This window comes from Gastrolobium bilobum, unplaced genomic scaffold, assembly GCF_033153095.1.
Source record: "Gastrolobium bilobum isolate Gb01-03AN ecotype WA unplaced genomic scaffold, APGP_CSIRO_Gbil_v1 utg6257, whole genome shotgun sequence".
Taxonomy (NCBI): Eukaryota; Viridiplantae; Streptophyta; class Magnoliopsida; order Fabales; family Fabaceae; genus Gastrolobium; species Gastrolobium bilobum.
Genome location: NW_026896878.1, coordinates 171,868 through 192,186, shown reverse-complemented (window position 1 = coordinate 192,186; position 20,319 = coordinate 171,868). Strand labels below are relative to the sequence as shown.

Here is a 20,319-nt window from a genome sequence, read left to right as displayed (position 1 = left end):
ACCCACGATCTATTCCCACATGTTGGCAATGCCACGATCTTAATAATCATCTCATTGTTAATCACCTACGATCATTAATAACCGTTAACTAGTAGAACCTATATAACTTTTATTAATATCCCAAACCAAACTCTTACTTCCATGAGTTGTTTTCACATATTTTTTAGTAATTTTATACATAAAACATATTTTTAAATTTTAATAACCAAATATATTTTTTTTAGTTAAAAGTGTTGTACACATGTTACATCAAAATGCAAAATAACTCTAGGTTTTTTTTAAAAAAATCTTCTAAAAAAAGTAAAGTATAAAAAGACTTTTTTTTTTTTTCAAAAGCCCATTCAAATGAACTCTTAAATGCACATTAGATTAAAAAAAACGCAAGTTAGTATGAAATTCTCAACCAAAAGCCCATTCATACTAACTTGTATCATAAAAACTTTTGAAATAAATCATATCAAACTTACTTTTCACCAAAATTAAAATTTTAAAATCAAAATTACTTAAAATTAAGTTTGAAAATGTTCACTCAAATATATTCTAAATAATGGTAACATATTTTTTAATGACAATACAATTTTTTTTTCATTGTTGTTTTGTGTTTAAAAAAGGAGAAAATATTTTAGTAATATTTATGAATTATGATACAAGAGGAGATCAGGAGAGTAAAAGTTTTAAAATACCTTTTATTTTATTTTATTTTATTTTCAAAAACCAAAATAAAATCGATTTAAAATTACTGAAAATAATTGTATCTCATATTATAAAAAATCACCTTTCCCTAAATTTTATGTGTAAAATTACTTGTATAGTTTATATAAAATAAAAGCAACGTATTGAAGTTGTGTAAAATGATGGGCGGACGATAGTTCGGACATCTTACCTCAAGCTTTAGCTGCCAAAGAGGACTTTTCTGTTCTCTTTAATGAATCGTTGCTAAGAATTACATGGTGGATATAACTTAGTCAAACCTGCCCTATGGAGATGAATTATTTTGTCTTTTTTAAAATACTTCAATCGATTTATTGCTTCACAATTAATTTGATTCGGAGCGTATTCAAGATTAAGACTTTAAATTCCTTCCAAATGTGGTCTGGAAAGATTCGAACACATATTCTCATTTCCACCTATTTAGCTCTCATGCGCCAACTGAACTACCACTATTTGGTATGAATTATTTTCTCTAAAACTTAGTTTACATGTCAATTACTCAATTTACAAATTTGAACTGCTGCTAGGCTTTTGGATTGTACTATCAGTATTCATACTTCCAGATTGACCAAATCCTCAAATATCATTTATTTATTTTTTTGAAAAAAAGAGATAGAAAAAATGCGACAAAATATGATTCATTCACACTATTTACTCACTTTTCTTTTTAGGTACAAAGTTACCGAGTTTTTATTCTAAGTCACGTTGGAATCGGTCTGTAACACGGAAACTAATTCCATTAGATTGATAATCAAGCAGGACCAACATATTAAAAGTCGTAACTCCACATTTTTTTTTTCTCATTGCAAGTTCTCACCATATAGTAATATTTATAACAAATGTATACTAAACAAATGGTTTCTTAGCTATTAATTTTCTTATTCCTTTATATAAAGAAGTATTTTTCTCATCCTGCAAATCAATTTAATACTTCCAACTGACAAATGAGATATCAAATTATCATCTAATGTTGAGATTCCCGCATCCCCACCTGACTTCACATGGCACGATTGATCATTATTGATGAAGTGAACCTACTTTTAAATTATTATTTTTTTACCATTGTTTTTTTTTTTTAAAAAAAAAGAACGCGAAGGATTAATATAGGGAAATACTACTTTCATTTTACATGAGGTAGTTATCTCATTTTCTCTCACATCGAAAATCACACCTCTTCTTTTTTCTTTTTCTTTTTTACTTTTTAATGGTGGACCCCACTTAAACTCTCTCTATAGCATGAGATAATACTCTCATGTAACATAAGATTAATATTCCCCGTTAATATATATATATATATATATATATATATTTTTATTCAAAACTACGCATTTGTAGGAAGCTGATGAGAAGGTGGAAACGCTGGTCATGTTTGAATGGACTGTACTTTTCAACACAAGTTGCATATATTATATATTATTTATATAATAAATAATAAAGAAGTAGTCATCAAATTTCTCATTAGAAGATAGGATTATAGTTAACGACAATTCTTCCACTAACATCAATCTCTCTCGTGGTTTCCACTCTGTCTTCCTCAGTCTTATATATATATATATATATATATATAGAAATATCAAACACTAACACACATAGGCTTTCTTTAGAGCTTGGACTCTTCTGTGGCCAGTGGCATATCATTCCAAACATCTATCATGAGTGAAGAATAGATAAGAGAGAAGAAACCAAACAAGAGAGGGTACTTTGTAGAGTAAGAGTAGTAGACATAAAAAAGAGAGGGTGAAGTTACAAACAACCTTCCTCTTCGTGTTAAGCCAAGAAAGTAACATAAGAACTTCATGTAAGTATATATATACTCTTTCATTCTTTTACTCCTTGTTCTTGTGTTTGGTTTCCATTTTTAAACTTTTAATCCATTTTAGAACAAGGGAAAGCAAAAATGGATGGGAATTTAGGGAGAAGTATAAGCAGGAGCATAAGCAGGTCAAGTTGGAAAATGGAAGAAGTGTTTGCGAGTGGTAGGTATTCTCGAAGGACTTCTCAAGTTGATGAAGATGAAGAGGCTCTCAAATGGGCTGCAATAGAGAAGCTACCTACCTATGATAGGCTGAGAACAAGTATCATTCAAACTTTTGCTGAGGGTGATCAACCTCATGGAAACAACAAAGTCCAACACAAGGAAATCGATGTTCGAAAGCTTGATGTCAATGAAAGGCAACAAATCATTGATAAGATTTTCAAGGTTGCAGAAGAAGATAATGAAAAGTTCCTCAGGAAGTTCAGGAACAGAACTGATAAGTGAGTTTCATTTCTTTCACATGTGCTGTTCCCTCCATACCCCACCCAAAATAATTCAGACTTTCAGAAACATACTTGAAAAGCTTTTTTTTTTTTTTTTTGACTAACTTATACTAAACAATAATAAGTTTTTAGCCTCAATATTTTAAATCTAAGGAACTTAATCTATTTAGATGCCCTTGCTTTCTTTTATTATCTTCTTTGTGCTTTCTATCATTTGCTTGCTGAAGACAAAAACATGTTGAAGAATCATTTCATGATGCTGCTATGCAGATGAGGGGAACCAGATCTAACGTGAGGATTCCCCTCTTCCATTTCCTACATATGAATATTATTACAGATGTAATTTAAACTCAGAGACGTTATATTAACAAACTTTTTTGTTTACAAACTCTTACAGACTGCATTATCTTCTTCCGCGAAAACACTACGTTTCATTTTCTTCTCCCGGAAGAAGAAGATAATGTAATTTGTAAAAATTTGTCAAAAAAGTTTGTAAACGGATTCTTCTCCTTAAACTTAATCCTTAATTAATCAAGATTTTTAAGAAGCTATACTTTCTTTTACCTTCAAAAATCAAGTGTCAAATTTCCAACTTAACATTGTTAACACAGAGTAGACCATGAATTGAAAAAACGTACCTAGTTTATTTTTGTCAATAGATTATTAGTGCTATTATATGATTCGAATGCTTGGAGTAATGTTACTTACATATAGTATGTACTCAGTTTTTCTTTGAAAACATGACACTACGGTTCAGATTGTGCCCGCTAATAATCATTAATCCAATTGGTTTTCTTCTCATTGCAGGGTTGGGATCAGACTTCCAACGGTAGAAGTGAGGTTTCAGAATTTGACTGTTGAGGCTGATTCCTTTGTCGGAAGCAGAGCTCTGCCAACCCTACCAAACGTTGCATTGAACCTAGTTGAATCAGTTATTGGCATCTTTGGGATTAGTACCACTAAGAGAACAAAGCTCACAATTCTTAAGAATGTCTCTGGCATTATTAAACCAGCAAGGTACTACAACCAAGTTGTTATCTATAGTGTGTGGTTGTAACTTGTAACAATCTTAAGAAAAAGTTTCTGTAGGCTAGTTGTTGACTTTCTTATATAGTTTTTTTCTTTTTATAACAATTCTGGTTCTTTGCAGGATGGCCCTTTTACTAGGTCCCCCTTCTTCAGGGAAAACAACCCTTTTGTTGTCATTAGCCGGAAAATTGGACCCTGAGTTGAGGGTAGGTTCCAACCCCATCATTTTGCTGAAAAAATTGATCTTTATACAGATTATTACCTTTTAATCAAAAGGAATAATACTAATGATGAATAAGAGTTAACTATAAATGTTTGGTTTTGATGAAACAGGTAAAAGGAGACATCACTTACAATGGTCACAAACTTAATGAGTTTGTCCCAAGAAAGACTTCAGCATACATTAGCCAAAACGATGTTCATGTTGGAGAAATGACTGTAAAAGAAACCCTGGATTTCTCAGCTAGATGCCAGGGGGTTGGAACTCGATATGGTACTTGAATTAGCATTTTCTTTTAAACCCAGTTTTTTTTTTTTTTTTTTTGTTGTAAATCATTTATTGACAGTTTCATTTTGGTTTTTAATAATGTTAATATAGATTTATTAACCGAGCTTGCTAGAAGGGAAAAGGAGGCTGGCATATTTCCAGAGGCAGAACTTGACCTTTTCATGAAGGTATTTTCATTAATGTTCCAAATTCCAATTAATTGTTGTATACATTAATAGACTGAACAGTCAATAATTATATCAAATCTTGTTAATCTATGAAAGTTTTCTCACTTGTTTCATGCATTATAGGCAACTGCAATAAAAGGAACAGAAAGCAGTCTCATTACTGACTATACTCTCAAAGTAAGTTGTTTCTTTTTTCAACATTTCTGTTTCAAGTTGAAAGGAGAGGAATAAGGAAATAGTCAAATAGATGGTTAAATTTCACTTTCTGACTTTCTGTTAAATTAGACTTTAAAAAAATTCACCCACCCACCAAATCTCCTTCCCAAGAGTCGGTCACTAACTAAGATATGTTCTCAAAAGTTTTCCTTGTATTTACCCCAAAAAAAAAGAAAAAAGAAAAAGAGTTCCTTGTAAAAGTTTTCTGCTCACCTACCCTACAGTGCTGACTGCTTTCAAGATATGGTGGCTAAAGTAGGCCCCAGCTGGAGCATCACTTGTGCTATATGGATTATTACTGTTATTTGGCAACATAATTATTGTTAATCACTGTGCTTAACGGTTTGAGTATGTTCTAACAAATCATTCTTATTTGTTCCTTGCTGTATGAAACAGATATTGGGGCTTGATATTTGCAAGGATACCATAGTGGGAGATGAAATGCATAGAGGTGTATCTGGGGGTCAAAAGAAGCGTGTGACCACAGGTTAGAAGGACTAAAAAGTCAAAATATTTTATGGTCATCTTTTTATGCTCACAACTCAGACGGACAATTTTCTAAAAAAATTAAGAAAATGGGGCAATTATGTACTTTTGCTGACCAAACTCTTTCTTATTGGACTTGGTCCTTCTCCTTCACCTGCCACTTTGGTTCCTCCAAGAATATTGTTAAAAGGAGTTCCCTTTTTTCTTATTTGCTTTTTGAAAAATACATTACTTTTTTCTTATTTATTTATGCCATCCATAATTTTCTATGTATAATATACATATATATAACAAAGCCAAAAATCAAATGTCTAATTATTGGAATTGTAATTATTTCCTAAAATGAAATGGTTTTGATTTTATGCAGGAGAAATGATTGTTGGGCCCACAAAAACACTATTCATGGATGAGATATCAACGGGTCTTGATAGCTCCACAACATTTCAGATTGTGAAATGCTTGCAGCAGATTGTACACCTTACTGAAGGAACCATCTTAATGTCCCTTCTCCAACCTGCTCCTGAGACGTTTAATCTATTTGATGACATCATTCTCATATCAGAGGGTCAGATTGTGTACCAGGGCCCACGTGAGCACATTGTAGAATTCTTTGAATCATGTGGGTTCCACTGCCCTGAAAGAAAGGGAACCGCTGATTTCTTGCAAGAGGTATGTATGATCATTCATAACCACCACCTTGTTAATCATGCACCCTCACATACATTATGAAACACCACAACTTATATTTTGGGTTCATGTGCCCATACATAATATTGTCAAAGTCTCACCTTGTTAATCATGGTGCATGACATTGTTAATTGAAAAAGAAAAACTAGAATTGATTTCATAAATGAAATGCAACATACACTATACCATAACTTTCTAGAGTAAGTTGGTATTAATTTGAAAAAATAAAATTTAAATTTTTGAACAGGTTACCTCAAGGAAGGACCAGGAACAATACTGGGCAGACAAAAATAGGTCATATCGTTATGTTTCAGTGACAGAGTTTGCAAACAGGTTCAAGCAGTTCCATGTTGGAATGAGGGTTGAGAATGAGTTGTCTGTCCCATTTGACAAGTCAAGTGCACATAAAGCTGCACTTGTTTACAAGAAAAACTCTGTGCCCACAATGGATCTTCTTAAAGCATGTTGGGACAAGGAATGGCTTCTGATCAAGAGGAACTCTTTTGTCTACATATTCAAGACAGTCCAAATCTGCATCATTGCAATCATATCTGCAACATTGTTCTTGAGGACTGAAATGCACCGAGATAATGAAGATGAAGCCTCACTTTACATTGGTGCAATTTTGTTCTCCATGATCATGAACATGTTTAATGGTTTTGCTGAGCTGGCACTCACAATTGGAAGGCTTCCTGTGTTTTACAAGCATAGAGACCACCTTTTCCACCCTGCTTGGACTTACACCCTTCCCAATTTCTTGTTGCGGATCCCCATTTCTGTGTTTGAGTCTCTTGTTTGGATGCTTGTTACCTACTACACCATAGGATTTGCACCTGAAGCCAGCAGGTAATATCAAATACCTTTTCTTTTATTTCATAATTTGCATGTGGCATTAGATGCCATGATCATGGTACTAAGTGATGTATTCATAATTACTAAGTGAGCATTTTGGTGCCTATTCCACTTTTTAGGTTCTTCAAGCAACTGTTGCTGGTGTTTCTTATCCAACAAATGGCTGCTGGGATGTTTAGGGTCATTTCTGGAGTCTGCAGGACAATGATTATTGCTAACACTGGTGGAGCCCTCATGCTCCTTTTTGTTTTTCTACTTGGAGGTTTTCTCCTTCCCAAACGTGAGTGTGACAATCCAAACTTTTTTAAGTAAAAGCATTTGAAAACTGACTCCAAAGTTACACATGTTCATCAAAGAATATGCTCACATGGATGCTTAATGGTTACAGGTGAAATTCCAAATTGGTGGGTGTGGGGCTACTGGGCTTCACCATTGACATATGCTTTCAATGCTATGTCTGTGAATGAAATGTTTGCTCCAAGGTGGATGCATCCACAGGTAAATAGCATAAGCTTTTAATTAGCAGATGAAAGTGAATAATTGGCTTAAGAAGAAACTTGTTAATTTCTGACTTGAACTTATCTTTTGACTACAGACTTCTTCAGATAAAACTACCACATTGGGTCTGTCTGTGTTAAGGAACTTTGATGTTTATGCTGAAACAAAATGGTACTGGATAGGTGCCGGTGCTCTTGCGGGTTTCACAATTTTGTACAACGTTCTCTTCACCCTTGCACTTATGTACCTTAATCGTAAGAGCTCACAAATCTGATCAATCTTTCAAGTGAGTTATTTCCTTCACTTTCTGTCTTAATAAAGCTTATGTGTTTTCTTGTTTGGTGCACTAGCTTTTGGAAAGAAACAAGCAATTATATCTGAAGAAGATGCGAGTGAAATGGAGGCTGGAGGAGACCCCAATGAAGCACCTAGACTTGTAAGGCGTCAGTCCAACAAAGAGTCAATGCTTCGATCATTATCTACTGCTGATGGAAATAATACAAGTAAGAAGTTTCAAAGCAAACGACATTAATCTTTTCATGGTTTAGCTAAAAGTATATTCTTGTTGATATAATGTGGATTGTTGCTGATTATGCTTGTCTTGTACATGAATCATTTTAGGAGAAGTTGCAATGCAGCGAATGAGTAGCCAAGCTAATTCCAATGGATTAAGAAATGCGGATGGAACACTTGATTCAGCCACTGGAGTTGCCCCAAAAAGAGGAATGATTCTACCTTTTCAACCACTTGCAATGTCCTTTGATAGTGTTAACTACTATGTGGACATGCCTGGAGTAAGGATCCCTTCACTTGTTCTGTAAAATTTTATAATTTATACCATTTACAATCCATGGTGTACCTATGAAAGCAGTTCTAACTCATGTTAACTTTTACAGGAAATGAAAGAGCAGGGAGTGACAGAAGATAGGCTACAATTGCTTAGGGGAGTAACCAGTGCCTTCAGGCCTGGAGTTCTAACTGCACTAATGGGAGTTAGTGGAGCTGGGAAGACAACTTTAATGGATGTTTTAGCAGGAAGAAAGACAGGTGGTTACATTGAAGGAGACATTAGAATCTCTGGGTTCCCCAAGAACCAAGAAACTTTTGCAAGAGTTTCTGGTTATTGTGAACAAACTGATATTCATTCACCCCAAGTTACTATCCGAGAATCTTTGCTTTACTCTGCCTTCCTTCGGTTACCTAAAGAAGTTAGCAGTGAGGAAAAGATAGTAAGTAGTCAGCGCTTTATCTTTTGATTCCTCTCTTAATAAAGGTACTTAAGAGTGGTGAAATAAGACTTTCAATTGTTTTATCTTTTCAGCAATTTGTGGACCAAGTAATGGATTTGGTAGAGCTGGATAATCTCAAGGATGCTATAGTGGGGCTTCCAGGAGTTACAGGGTTGTCAACCGAACAGAGAAAGAGGTTGACAATCGCTGTTGAGCTTGTTGCTAATCCTTCAATCATTTTCATGGATGAACCCACTTCAGGTCTAGATGCAAGAGCAGCAGCTATTGTTATGAGGACTGTGAGGAACACTGTGGACACTGGAAGAACAGTTGTCTGCACAATTCACCAGCCTAGCATTGATATCTTTGAAGCCTTTGATGAGGTACCAACCAACCTATAAACCGTTTGTCATGTGTTTTCTATATATCTGCCAGCCACTTTGGTACCTAATAATGTATTTCCTTTTTTTGTGACAGCTCTTGTTGATGAAAAGAGGAGGGCAAGTGATATACGCAGGACCATTAGGTCGGAATTCCCACAAGATTGTAGAATACTTTGAGGTATTACATTACATCTAATTGATTATATATATTTTTTTGATCATGTGCTTTAACATGGAGTTCAACATCAAGTTTCATGTTAACTTCTTTGTCACAGGCAATTCCAGGGGTCCCAAAAATTAAGGAGATGTACAACCCAGCAACATGGATGCTAGAAGTAAGCTCCATTGCAGCTGAAGTCCGGCTTGGAATGGACTTTGCTGAATACTACAAGACATCAGCTTTGCATCAGTAAGTCAATGAACAATTAGAATACATATATTGTCAAGTGGATTTGCATATTTTTGTTGGTTTGAGTTAACACATGTGCTTATTGAGCAGGAGAAACAAAGCTCTTGTAAATGAGTTAAGCACACCACCACCCGGAGCAAATGATTTGTACTTCCCCACTAAGTACTCTCAATCCACATGGGGGCAATTCACATCCTGTCTATGGAAGCAGTGGCTAACATACTGGAGGAGTCCAGATTATAACCTTGTCAGATATTTTTTCACCTTGGCATGTGCCCTCATGATAGGGACAGTATTTTGGAGAGTTGGCAGAAACAGGTGAGAGTTGTTTCCTATTATTAAATTTAACTTCAATCTTCAACCATTAGTTCTAGATTTCAGCTAATTTCTTTCCATTTATCTTTGTTTAGGGGAACATCAACCGACCTGTCAATGGTCATAGGAGCAATGTATGCTGCTGTTATTTTTGTTGGAATTAACAACTGCCAAACTGTTCAACCAATTGTAGCCGTTGAAAGAACAGTATTCTATCGAGAAAGAGCTGCTGGAATGTATGCTCCTTTGCCTTATGCCTTAGCACAGGTTGGTGGATTGATTTACTTCAAAAAATACCAAAGTAACTTAAAAGGGTACATGTTGCTTGTTATGATGCCATTGCCTTGTTGCCTTATATTCCATTGCATTTTCAATTGCAGGTTTTTACCGAAATACCGTATGTGTTTTTCCAAACTGTATATTACTCTCTCATAGTGTATGCTATGGTGAGCTTTGAATGGAAAGTGGAAAAGTTCTTCTGGTTCTTCTTTGTCAGCTTCTTCTCCTTCTTGTACTTCACATATTATGGGATGATGACTGTTTCCATCACACCAAACCACCAAGTGGCATCAATCTTTGCAGCAGCATTCTATGGACTTTTCAATCTCTTCTCTGGCTTCTTTATCCCAAAACCAGTGAGTACCATTCTAGTTTTGTTATTCTATTAAAACACATTAAGCATCATAAGAATGTATATCTTAATAGTCTTTTTACTAACATAATTCTTTCTACCAACTTTGGCATTTCAGAAAATTCCTAAATGGTGGATTTGGTATTACTGGATTTGTCCAGTAGCTTGGACAGTGTATGGACTAATTGTATCTCAATATAGAGATATAGCGGACCCAATTATTGTGCCTGGGAGTAATATCAATTACACTGTTAAAGGATATATTGAAGACCATTATGGGTTCAAACCAGACTTCATGGGTCCAGTTGCTGCAGTTTTGGTGGCTTTCACAGTCTTCTTTGCCTTTGTATTTTCCTTCTGCATCAAGGCATTGAACTTCCAGAGCAGATAAAGAGCTACATTGTTGGAAAATGAAGTTCTGTTCTTGAAAATTGGTGTATGTATATCACTGAGGCTGTTGTAGTCAATGCTCAAGATTTATGCAGCATATTTTATTATATATTTGGTAGATAACGACGATTATATTGTTAGCAGAGGATTATTTAGTAAGTGTAAATCAAGTTGATCATGCTACTGTTAGTTTGGTTTGCTACCTAGAAGAAATTAGTTTTTTCATATGGTCAATTCTTGTAAAAAATATTACCTGTTATGAATAAAAACTTATTCTTTTACCATTTTTTTTTTTATTTTGAAGGAGGGTGTACTGCCGCACTCATTCGTCTCTATAATGACCCAAAATGATAAATCTTAATTAGAGATTTAATTTAAGGATTTAAATGCCATAATTAGCCGGTAGTGCGTTCTGTCGGAGAATTCGCAATCTTGTGAATTAACCGGTAGAGCTTAAATAAGCAAAATGATTTGAGAGACATAATTTGACAATTCTGACGACAAATATGAGTTCAGAATGAAAAATTGTATAGTCTGGCACTTTCCGTGAAAATCTCGTGAATAGTGTTTCTACTGGGTATTTTGTACTGCTGTTGAGCAACCGGTAGAGTCCAGAAAATAAATAAATGATGGAATAAGAGTAAGAAAGTCCAATATATGCCATACAAGTCAAACTAGGCCCAAGAAAATGATAAGTTTATAAGTGTTAAGTTTCAAAAATAAATAAAGTACAGTTAGTGGTGGTTCACAGTGCTTTTCGTCAAAAACGGTGCAGAAACGGTACTGTGAATTATGAATATTGTTTCTTGGGAAATAAAAAATGAATGTAAATGTGGACAGAAAAATAAAAATAAGTCTGTAGCTTTAAGTTAAGTTTCGGGTCATTTTAAGTAAAATACGCGATAGAAAAATATCTGTTAAAAAAAGGCCACATGTGCTAGCCTTATAAGTGACTTAGTCTCATTATCCCAAATCAGTTTCTCTCTCCTCTCACCCTCTCAAACCCGAGCTGCACCATTGGAGAAGGGGGGTAGGGTTTTGAATTTCTCCTCCATGACTCTCCATCATTTCTACTCCAAATTCAAAGACCCACCACATGAAATTGCTTGTAAACCACCCAATGAACTCATTCCAACCATCAATTTGAGGTTTTGTTGAGTGTCTGAAGAGTTATCCTCTCCTCCAAATTCGTGCACTATTCATCAAGAGGGCAAAAATGAAGTTTTTGGTGGAGATCCTTTTGGTAAAGGACTTCTAGGCTTTGGGGTAGTTGTTGGAGGTAACAAACCTCTATTCTCATGATGTTGTCTTGATTATTTAAGTTATAAATTGATAGATATGTTTTGATGGGAGAGTATTATGAGTTAAAAATTGATTTGTTGATGAATCCTTGGTACCTTGGATGTAAGTAATGAAAAGGAGCATTTTGATGCATGTTAAAAAGTAGAGAAAAATCATATGTTTTCCCTCCTTAAGTTCGGCCTTTGATAGGGTAATAAGAGTTATCATGCAAATTTTTATTGTATGTTTGAAGAGGTAAAATATGTTGGAATGTAGTGTAAATGGATGAATTGGTGGAAATGCCAAAGTTGGAAAAAAATCCTACAAATACTTGCTCTATGTTTCGAACTATAGGATGTTTAGGGGTATATATATATTGGTTACATTTTATTCTAATAAAATGGTTGCATTTTAATGTACCCATGGATGAGTTAAGAAGTGAAATGACAGGAAAAATGGTTGAAAAATACCTTGAGTCCCTAAGGGTATGCCCGCGACTTTAAAGAAAATAGCGTGATTTATGTGGAAAATTCTTAAGGAAATGCTTGATTAAATTAAAGAACGTCAACGGGTATATAGAGGTCTAGACTTGTGTATTGGCATAGAATTGACAAAAATATAAAGAAAGGAAAATAAGCGATAAAATGTATGCTTATGAAATAATCATGGCATAGTACCATTTTATTGATGCATTGTAAATTATTCTCTAGATGTGCCTAGGGATTGAGAAGGATCGGAAATCTCTTGAAGCGATAAAAGTAACTTGTTCCACAAGTAAGCGTATTGGTAAAGCTTCAAGAGGTAAGCTCTATGTTTAAGGAGTCTTTTCCTACTTGAGTGCTCCACCATAGTTAGTGGACTATGGTTGGACTCTATAATCGTATTGATACTCTGTATAGGTGCATTCATATAGAGTTATTTGATGATATGATATGAAATGATATGATATGACTGGTTCTGATATAAATTCTGTATTGACTTCTGGTACACTGATGTCTTCTTAGGACTTTCCTGATATTGACTATGTACACCTCTGAGATACTCTGGTTCCGCTTGGGGTCATCCCTTGGGAACACGTGCGTTGAATTCCGCTTGGGGTCATCCCTTGGGAATTACAGCGCACACCTCTGTTATGATATGGTTATATGTTCTGTTCTGTTATGATATATGTTATATGTTGTAATGGTATACTCTGTATCTGACTTTCATGCAGGAGTGAGCCAGGGGTATGGAGAATTCTCTATAAACCTGGAGCTTACTGAGATTTGAAATCTTACCCCTCGTTGGGGCAACATTTTCAGGTGCACAAACTTCCGGTGAGCCTTCGTTAGGCAGGGACACGACACGGGGCTGAGACGTTTGACGGATCAGTATTTTGAGTAGTTGTAGGCTACTAATCTTTTTGGAGTGTACCTATGTATTTCGTATTTCCGTAGTGATGGATCATTATGTTAGATCCTGTATTTTGTATATGGCCTGTATATGTTTTGTACATGTCATTCAGTTGATGCATGTACCTTTTGTATTCAGGCATGTTGATATGACTATGTAGTATTCAGTTATGTTTCTGTATTGGACTGCATGCTGTTAGATTAGTGGCACGGAGCCAAATTCTGCATGCGCCCATGGATGGGTATCTGATTATATTGCATGACTGGTACTTCTGAATATGAATATTATTGAAACTGTCTATCAGGAACTCTTGGGAGTGAGATTGGAAAATCCTCAGTTGTCCGATTTACAGAGGTTACTCTGTCCAATTTTTGGTTATACTTTGTATGAAGCTAAGAAGAAAAAGAAAAAGTTAGCCCGTATTTCCGTAAGATAAGTCTTCCGCTGTATCTGTTTATATCATATGTATGTTAATTGAACCGGCTCGAGACGGGGATGTTACAGTCTCTACTCTCCAACTATGCGTGTAAATAGGCTAGGCCGGCCTACAGAGGCGTACAGCCTAGCCTATATTAGGTTAGGTTTGGCCTATTACAAATAGTAAAATAAAACAACATGTTGATATATTTTAAAAAATTTATTTAGATAAAGCTAATTGTTCATTTGAATTTTCAATGTTATGAACATGCCTAGGTTTTTTAAAAAATTTATTTAGAAAATATGTCATAGGCTTTTTTGACATATTTTTGGCCTATAAGCCTACAAGTCAGCATATATCATAGTTATTCTTTTAATTGTTAAATGTTTAATAGGCTTAAACATTCTAATAAGCCTAGGCTAAGATTTTTATTTTTTAAATATAGGTTATGCCAGACTTGTAATTTGGCGTCTACACACAGTCACGCCAAACTCAATATTTTTTTACAGGACTGGCCTATTTAAGTCAAAGTCTAGCCTAACCTAACTTATTTACACCCCTATCTCCGTCATTTTTTTTTAAATGCCCTTTGGTAAATAATTTAGAGTTTGAGACATTAGGATAGAAAGACTTAATTACCATGTAGATATCCCCCCATAAGGATACCGACAGAATTCCCAGGTGGGTAATAATACTTTTCTTTTCTTTTTGGGTGAAGTAATATCATTATATCATGCAATTAATATTTTTCATGTATATTTTAGGAGACAATTTTATTTCTTATGTGTACATAAAAATATATGAAGCCAATGTGAAATCATGTGAGGAGAAAAGAGAAAAAAAAAATATGAGCCCGTAAATATTATTCTGCTATATTATATATGCATAGTAGCCTCAACTGTTTATGACTGATTGTGAGGTTTAGCACAACATCAATGATGAGTAATGCCAAATCCAAGCATCAAGTAGTAGGTGGAAAACCAAATAGGAAAAATGACCTAATTTTTGTGTGGCTGACTGCAGCAACATTGGTCAATTTCGCAGCCTATTCCCCTCTAATGTTTGCAGTCTGCGTCAAGAATTTATTTTCAACAGATGTAGTGAACCGTTTATGAACCAGCTTTTGGCAACTAGAAATTACACACATAATGTCCTCTTCCAACATTCACACAAAAATCCAGAACCGGGAATCCATAGAATGAAATACAGAAAAAACCAATTTATCCCTCGCTCCTATGCACCACATGAATTGCCTCGAATTTCTACCTCTTACACAAATTCTCAAACTGCTATGCTAGTTTACCAGTACGAAATCCTAACTCTTTAGGATTCCGAAATCCTATCACACAAGGGTTCTCAAGTTACTCTTAATTTTCAAGAAAAAGAAATATGCTGGTATCCCAGTTTTCCAGCCGAAGAACTGATATCCAAGATTTTCAATACAGACCTTAAAAAAAGGTCAAGAAGAAAATTATAATTAAAGTGCTTCTTTTCTTTAAACAGAAGCTGAATTCCTATAAAAAAATATTTACTTTGTCAAAGAATAAAAGTATGAATGAATATTATTTGAGAAAGCCCTTCAATTAATGCAAAGAAAGAATTCTAATTTTGAAAATGTCATCTTCAGGGACCAACAGTGACGTTGCCGTACAAATTGACAATAGTTGAGATACACAGCAAGTTTTATATATGGGAAAAGTGACCATCATGTAACTGGAACTAAACCAATTTTTCCTGCTGAAAGAACAATTCGTGTGAGTCCCATTCATGTAATTAAAATAAAAAACAAAAAGGGCTGGTGCGGAAATCAATGGGTGAGTTGGTAACATTTTTTACATCCTGTTACAGAATACTAGTTTTCCCCTTTATATATTGTTGTGAATCAGAAAGCAAAAAGATATTGAACCACCCAGCAACACTACTTCAAAGGGATCACCTTCCAAGATGCATACACAGAGTTACAGCAGTTTGCAGGGTTCTTGTAATTCCCTTAATTATATGCCCATATAGTTTTCCATTTGACCGCTCCGCCCACATGCCTACAGCCCTACACATGCATATCTATTATCTTGTACTCTATCTATATGCTATCAAAAATGCTGCACAAACATTCTGCCTAACTTATTATCTCACATTTTTTTTCCATCAAAGAGAGTTTGGATTCTTCTATATCTACTCATGCGGTACTTCATTGTGCGATATATAAAAGAATTCTACGATATATAGAAGATCCACCTGTATAGATATTATCATCTACATCCAGAAATTATTCATGTTCAAGCTAGTTTCAACAATACCATTGTGACTCTTACAGATGTTCGGGGTCAAGTGATTTCTTGGTCTATCAGTCTTGTCATTTTTCAAACATTTGTCTTTACTTCTTCTTTCCCTCTCACTTTTCCACAATTACTATTTTTTTAATCTTTGATTTGGAATAACATATTTACTAAAACTTATTTATATTCATGTATTGTGAATTTATTTATACAAAAAATATTTATGCAGTTATTACAGAAATTTTTGTCTACCCAACACTTTATATTACATAGGAAATTTTTTTGACATAAATTATATTGCAGGAAACCCACTTCTTTTTGTGGGACCCGTTCCCTTTTTTTTTATGAAAGTGGCAAACAAATTTTTTTGCAGCAACTACAAAAAAGTTAAATTCTTTATTTATATATGTTTTTCTAAAACTAAATGAAAATACAAATAATCAATATATTATAAAAATATACATAATTTGACTCTAAGATTATCATATGTAACTTTTGTAATGGGCTAAGTCAATTCCTTATAAATAGAAACCAAAATCTTCCGTGAGTTGCTACCTTAACAACCACATTTCTTTTATTCCATCATATTCACAATACAAAATCTAACTTAAAGCATCTAGTATATTTACATGTACAACTTCACTGCAATACTTGAAGTTTCCACAATATAATCTACGACTATCTCGATTGAGGTCATTCCAAATCCTTATTCTAGAATAAAACAGCTTCCATTTTTTTCTTAAAACACCGCAGGTTTTGAGGAATTAAAATATATTTTTCTACATAAATAAATGTTAATATATTGAGAGAAATATACTTACAGCTTCTTTTCTTTTACGATCACTTTTACTAATAGGGGAGCCACCTTGGTGCCTATAGATACTTTGACATTGGTTAATTTAGTGATATTTCAAGCGTAGCTAAATAAACGTAGCAAATGACATTTTAAATTTTTTGAAAATTAGCCACGTTGACGTAGTTATATACCATAACTATCTTAGTACTGGATAAATTTTTTGACACCAACTAAAATACATTGCTGGCTAGGAAAAATTTTGGCTAGCGGGCCAGTTTAACACAATTCTCTAAATTATAAAGCTTTGAGGGTTAGGGTTAAAAAAATCCCTAATATATTAGGGTCAAATATAAGATTTTACGAACTGACCCCAAGACTTTAGCCCATTTTGACACCAGTAATATTGACCGTGCAACCAATTAACCAATTAAAGAGATTACTCATTTACTAAATCAACATGGTACTGCTGCATTCTCTACGCAGGGAAATTATTCAAGTGATGAATGACGTTCGGTAACTTAACACGCTCTTATCGCTTGATAAAGTAAAGTTTCATGAATTGAGGAGGTGCAAATATTTTTTTTTTCGAGTGTTTTATTGAATTGTATAGGCACAATAAGAAAGGGGATTTCAATTTTCCCGTAGTAAAGTTTCATGAATTGAGAGGCGTAATTTTTTTTATTTTTTTTTAAAGAGGAGTTGTTGAAATGTACATACACAATAAAAAAAGGAAGAAAGGGGGTTATTGGTATATGCGAAACCAAATTAGTATACTTGGTACATAAGTTTACTCATTTTTTTTATATACTTATTTCTAATAATTACATACTTGCTAGCTAAGATGGCCAATATCAAGGCAAATCATGTCCGGTCAATGTTTTATTTTTCTTTAATTCTGTTGATCTATTTCACATATTTTATCATAGTAATCAAAATATCTTGCTAGACTCAATCCATTTTAATACTCTGCATCTCAAAATTTCTCATTTCTATCTCTCCAACCTAACTTTTCGGTTGTCCGACATAGTTTACCAAAGAAAAATAATCCCCATATAAAAATTGTGAGAAAATTACCTTTTTTCTGTAAAAGTAGTCATAATAAGGGCCCGTTTGGATGGACTTTTTTTTCTCCAGAAATTGCTTTTTTTGTGTGAAAAAAACACTTTTCATTTTTAGTTCGTTTGGATGTCTGCTTTTAAAAAAAACACAAGTCACAAAAAAAGTCAAAAACTTACTTTTTTCTGAAGCTAAAAATTTTAACTTCTAAAAAAAGCAGAAGTCAAAAGTCAAATATTTTTTTCAAAATCTAAATATTTTTATAAAAATATAAATAACTTTAATTTTTGTAAAAAAGACTTTTAAAATAAAAAAGAGATAAAAACTACTTTTTTTTTTTTAAAGCGCAGGCTCTAAATTAACAACCCGAGAAAGGAAGCATTGAATATCCAAGTATTATTTTGGGGGCATAGAATTCTGCAACCCATACCTAAAACGCATTAACAGCAGTGAAGTGACATTGAAGCAGCACAACCGAGTGCCGCACACTTTTGCCACGGCCTACCCTTTTGACATTGTTTTCTCCGTTTACGACCACTATAAACAAAAATATAAACAAAACAAATTTAGGGCTTGTTTAGATTAATTTAATTTAAAATTATAATTTTTTAACATTTTTAGGGAAATTTTTTCAAAAAGTATTATTCCTTAAAAAATTTATTACGACACTATTAAGATGAAAAGAACATAAGAAACATTTATAGATTTAGTATTTTTCCTAAATCACATGATATAAAATTGTTTTCTATCATTTAAAATGACATCATTTTTGGATTTGAAAAAAAAAAATTATAAAAAAATTCACATCATAATAGAGAAATAAAATTTTCGAAATGCTTTATATTTTTTGTCTAAATTCTAAAATAATATTGTTTCAAGCTCGTATGAAATGATTGGTGATATTTATAAGTATAAGATTTTTTTCCTTGACTGTAACATAATTACAAATTTTTTTCTCTTGAGGAGTGTTTGGTTAAGGAGAATTTTTTTACTAGAGAAATATAAATACAAGGAAGTAAGTAAGAAAGTAAGTTTGATAGGAAAATATAAAAAAAATTATTTGGTTTAGCAAAATATTAACGAAGAAATTGAGTTAAATATGCTGAGTGTGTGTTTGGTTGAAAATAAAATTTTGATAAGAAATAAATTGAATTTACGAAAGTAATCTTTTAATAAAATTTTGAACCATTTCAAGTAAGAAGAGGGGTATTCTTGTAACACTCTTCATGCACTTTTTTTCGTTTCTCCAGTTTTGACAGCAATACCACCTTGGAAGTTAGATTCGTTAATAGTGAATTTGTCCCTCTTTTATGAGAGAAAATGTAGGGCTCCTGATCTATTGGTCTCCCAAGACACAAAAAAGTAGAGAGAGGGAAAAAAAAAAAAAAAAAGGACCAGGGAATAAAATTTCCTCTTTTACATGTTTTTGTAAATGAGTTTTATAAGAGTTATGTTATAGGAAAGGAAAAGTGATTGTGTAATGTTATAGAGATTCATTTTGCCTGCCGTAATTTCTTTTTTTTCTTCAAAAAGTGTGGGTCCCACAAAATGTTGTGTGTGTAGAAAAATTTATTGTGTCATATTAAATGATAAATGCAAATCCCTTTATAAATAGATAGACAAATGTGTAAACTGGATAAAAATAATTAAAACGATCTGCCAAACGAGGAGAATAGAGAAACCCATTTCCACTTCGTTGAAAAAATGTTTAGAACTCTTAAACCAAAGAACCCCTTGAATAATTTAAAATGATTGGTAACCGTTTTCGCAACGAGTTATTGACTCCAATTAACATTGGTATATCCGCCTGCAAGTCACTTTCTCCAATGGTCATGTCATAGCTTGCCAATGCCAAAAACCAAATGGCCATCCCAATACTCCAACTAATTCATTAATTCACTATCAACTTTGATTTACCAACGACATATTTTCCAAGGCTTTTTCCCTTTTTGCCCCTTATTAATTAATTAATAATTATTTTGTCCCTGATTCGAAACTATCTATCAATCTGCCCATCTTTAATCGACTACCTTGCATTTTTAATCGACTAAACGGTTGTTGAGAGATTTAATCGACTAAGTCTCTCTACTTAATCGATTAAAATCATACTGACTTATTTTTTTTTGTTGTAAAATATGAAGATTTAGTCGACTAAATAGGGAGATTTAGTCGACTAAATCTCCCAGCAGCCATTTTTTGTCTGTTTTGGTCATTTAGTCGATTAAAAATGCAATGTAGTCGACTAAAGAGGGGCAGATTGATAAATAGTTTCGAATCAGGGGCAAAATGGTTATTAATTAATTAATAAGGGGTAAAAAGGTGAAAAAGCC

The 20,319-nt window shown here is 33.6% G+C and overlaps 1 protein-coding gene across 1 annotated transcript; it reads left to right on the top strand.

The window, feature by feature from the left end:
• Window positions 1-2,307: 2,307 nt before the first annotated feature.
• LOC133302587 (ABC transporter G family member 36-like) lies at window positions 2,308-11,035 on the top strand. Its single transcript, XM_061502391.1, has 23 exons — window positions 2,308-2,509; window positions 2,592-2,967; window positions 3,778-3,987; window positions 4,121-4,205; window positions 4,333-4,492; window positions 4,598-4,674; window positions 4,798-4,851; window positions 5,287-5,377; window positions 5,744-6,045; window positions 6,311-6,909; window positions 7,035-7,195; window positions 7,304-7,413; window positions 7,511-7,667; window positions 7,764-7,916; window positions 8,035-8,207; window positions 8,310-8,642; window positions 8,735-9,025; window positions 9,120-9,203; window positions 9,301-9,434; window positions 9,525-9,752; window positions 9,845-10,016; window positions 10,130-10,384; window positions 10,499-11,035. Exons 2-23 carry the CDS (start codon window positions 2,609-2,611, stop codon window positions 10,769-10,771), a joined length of 4,461 nt encoding a protein of 1,486 aa, XP_061358375.1. The 5' UTR covers window positions 2,308-2,509; window positions 2,592-2,608; the 3' UTR covers window positions 10,772-11,035.
• Window positions 11,036-20,319: the final 9,284 nt, after the last annotated feature.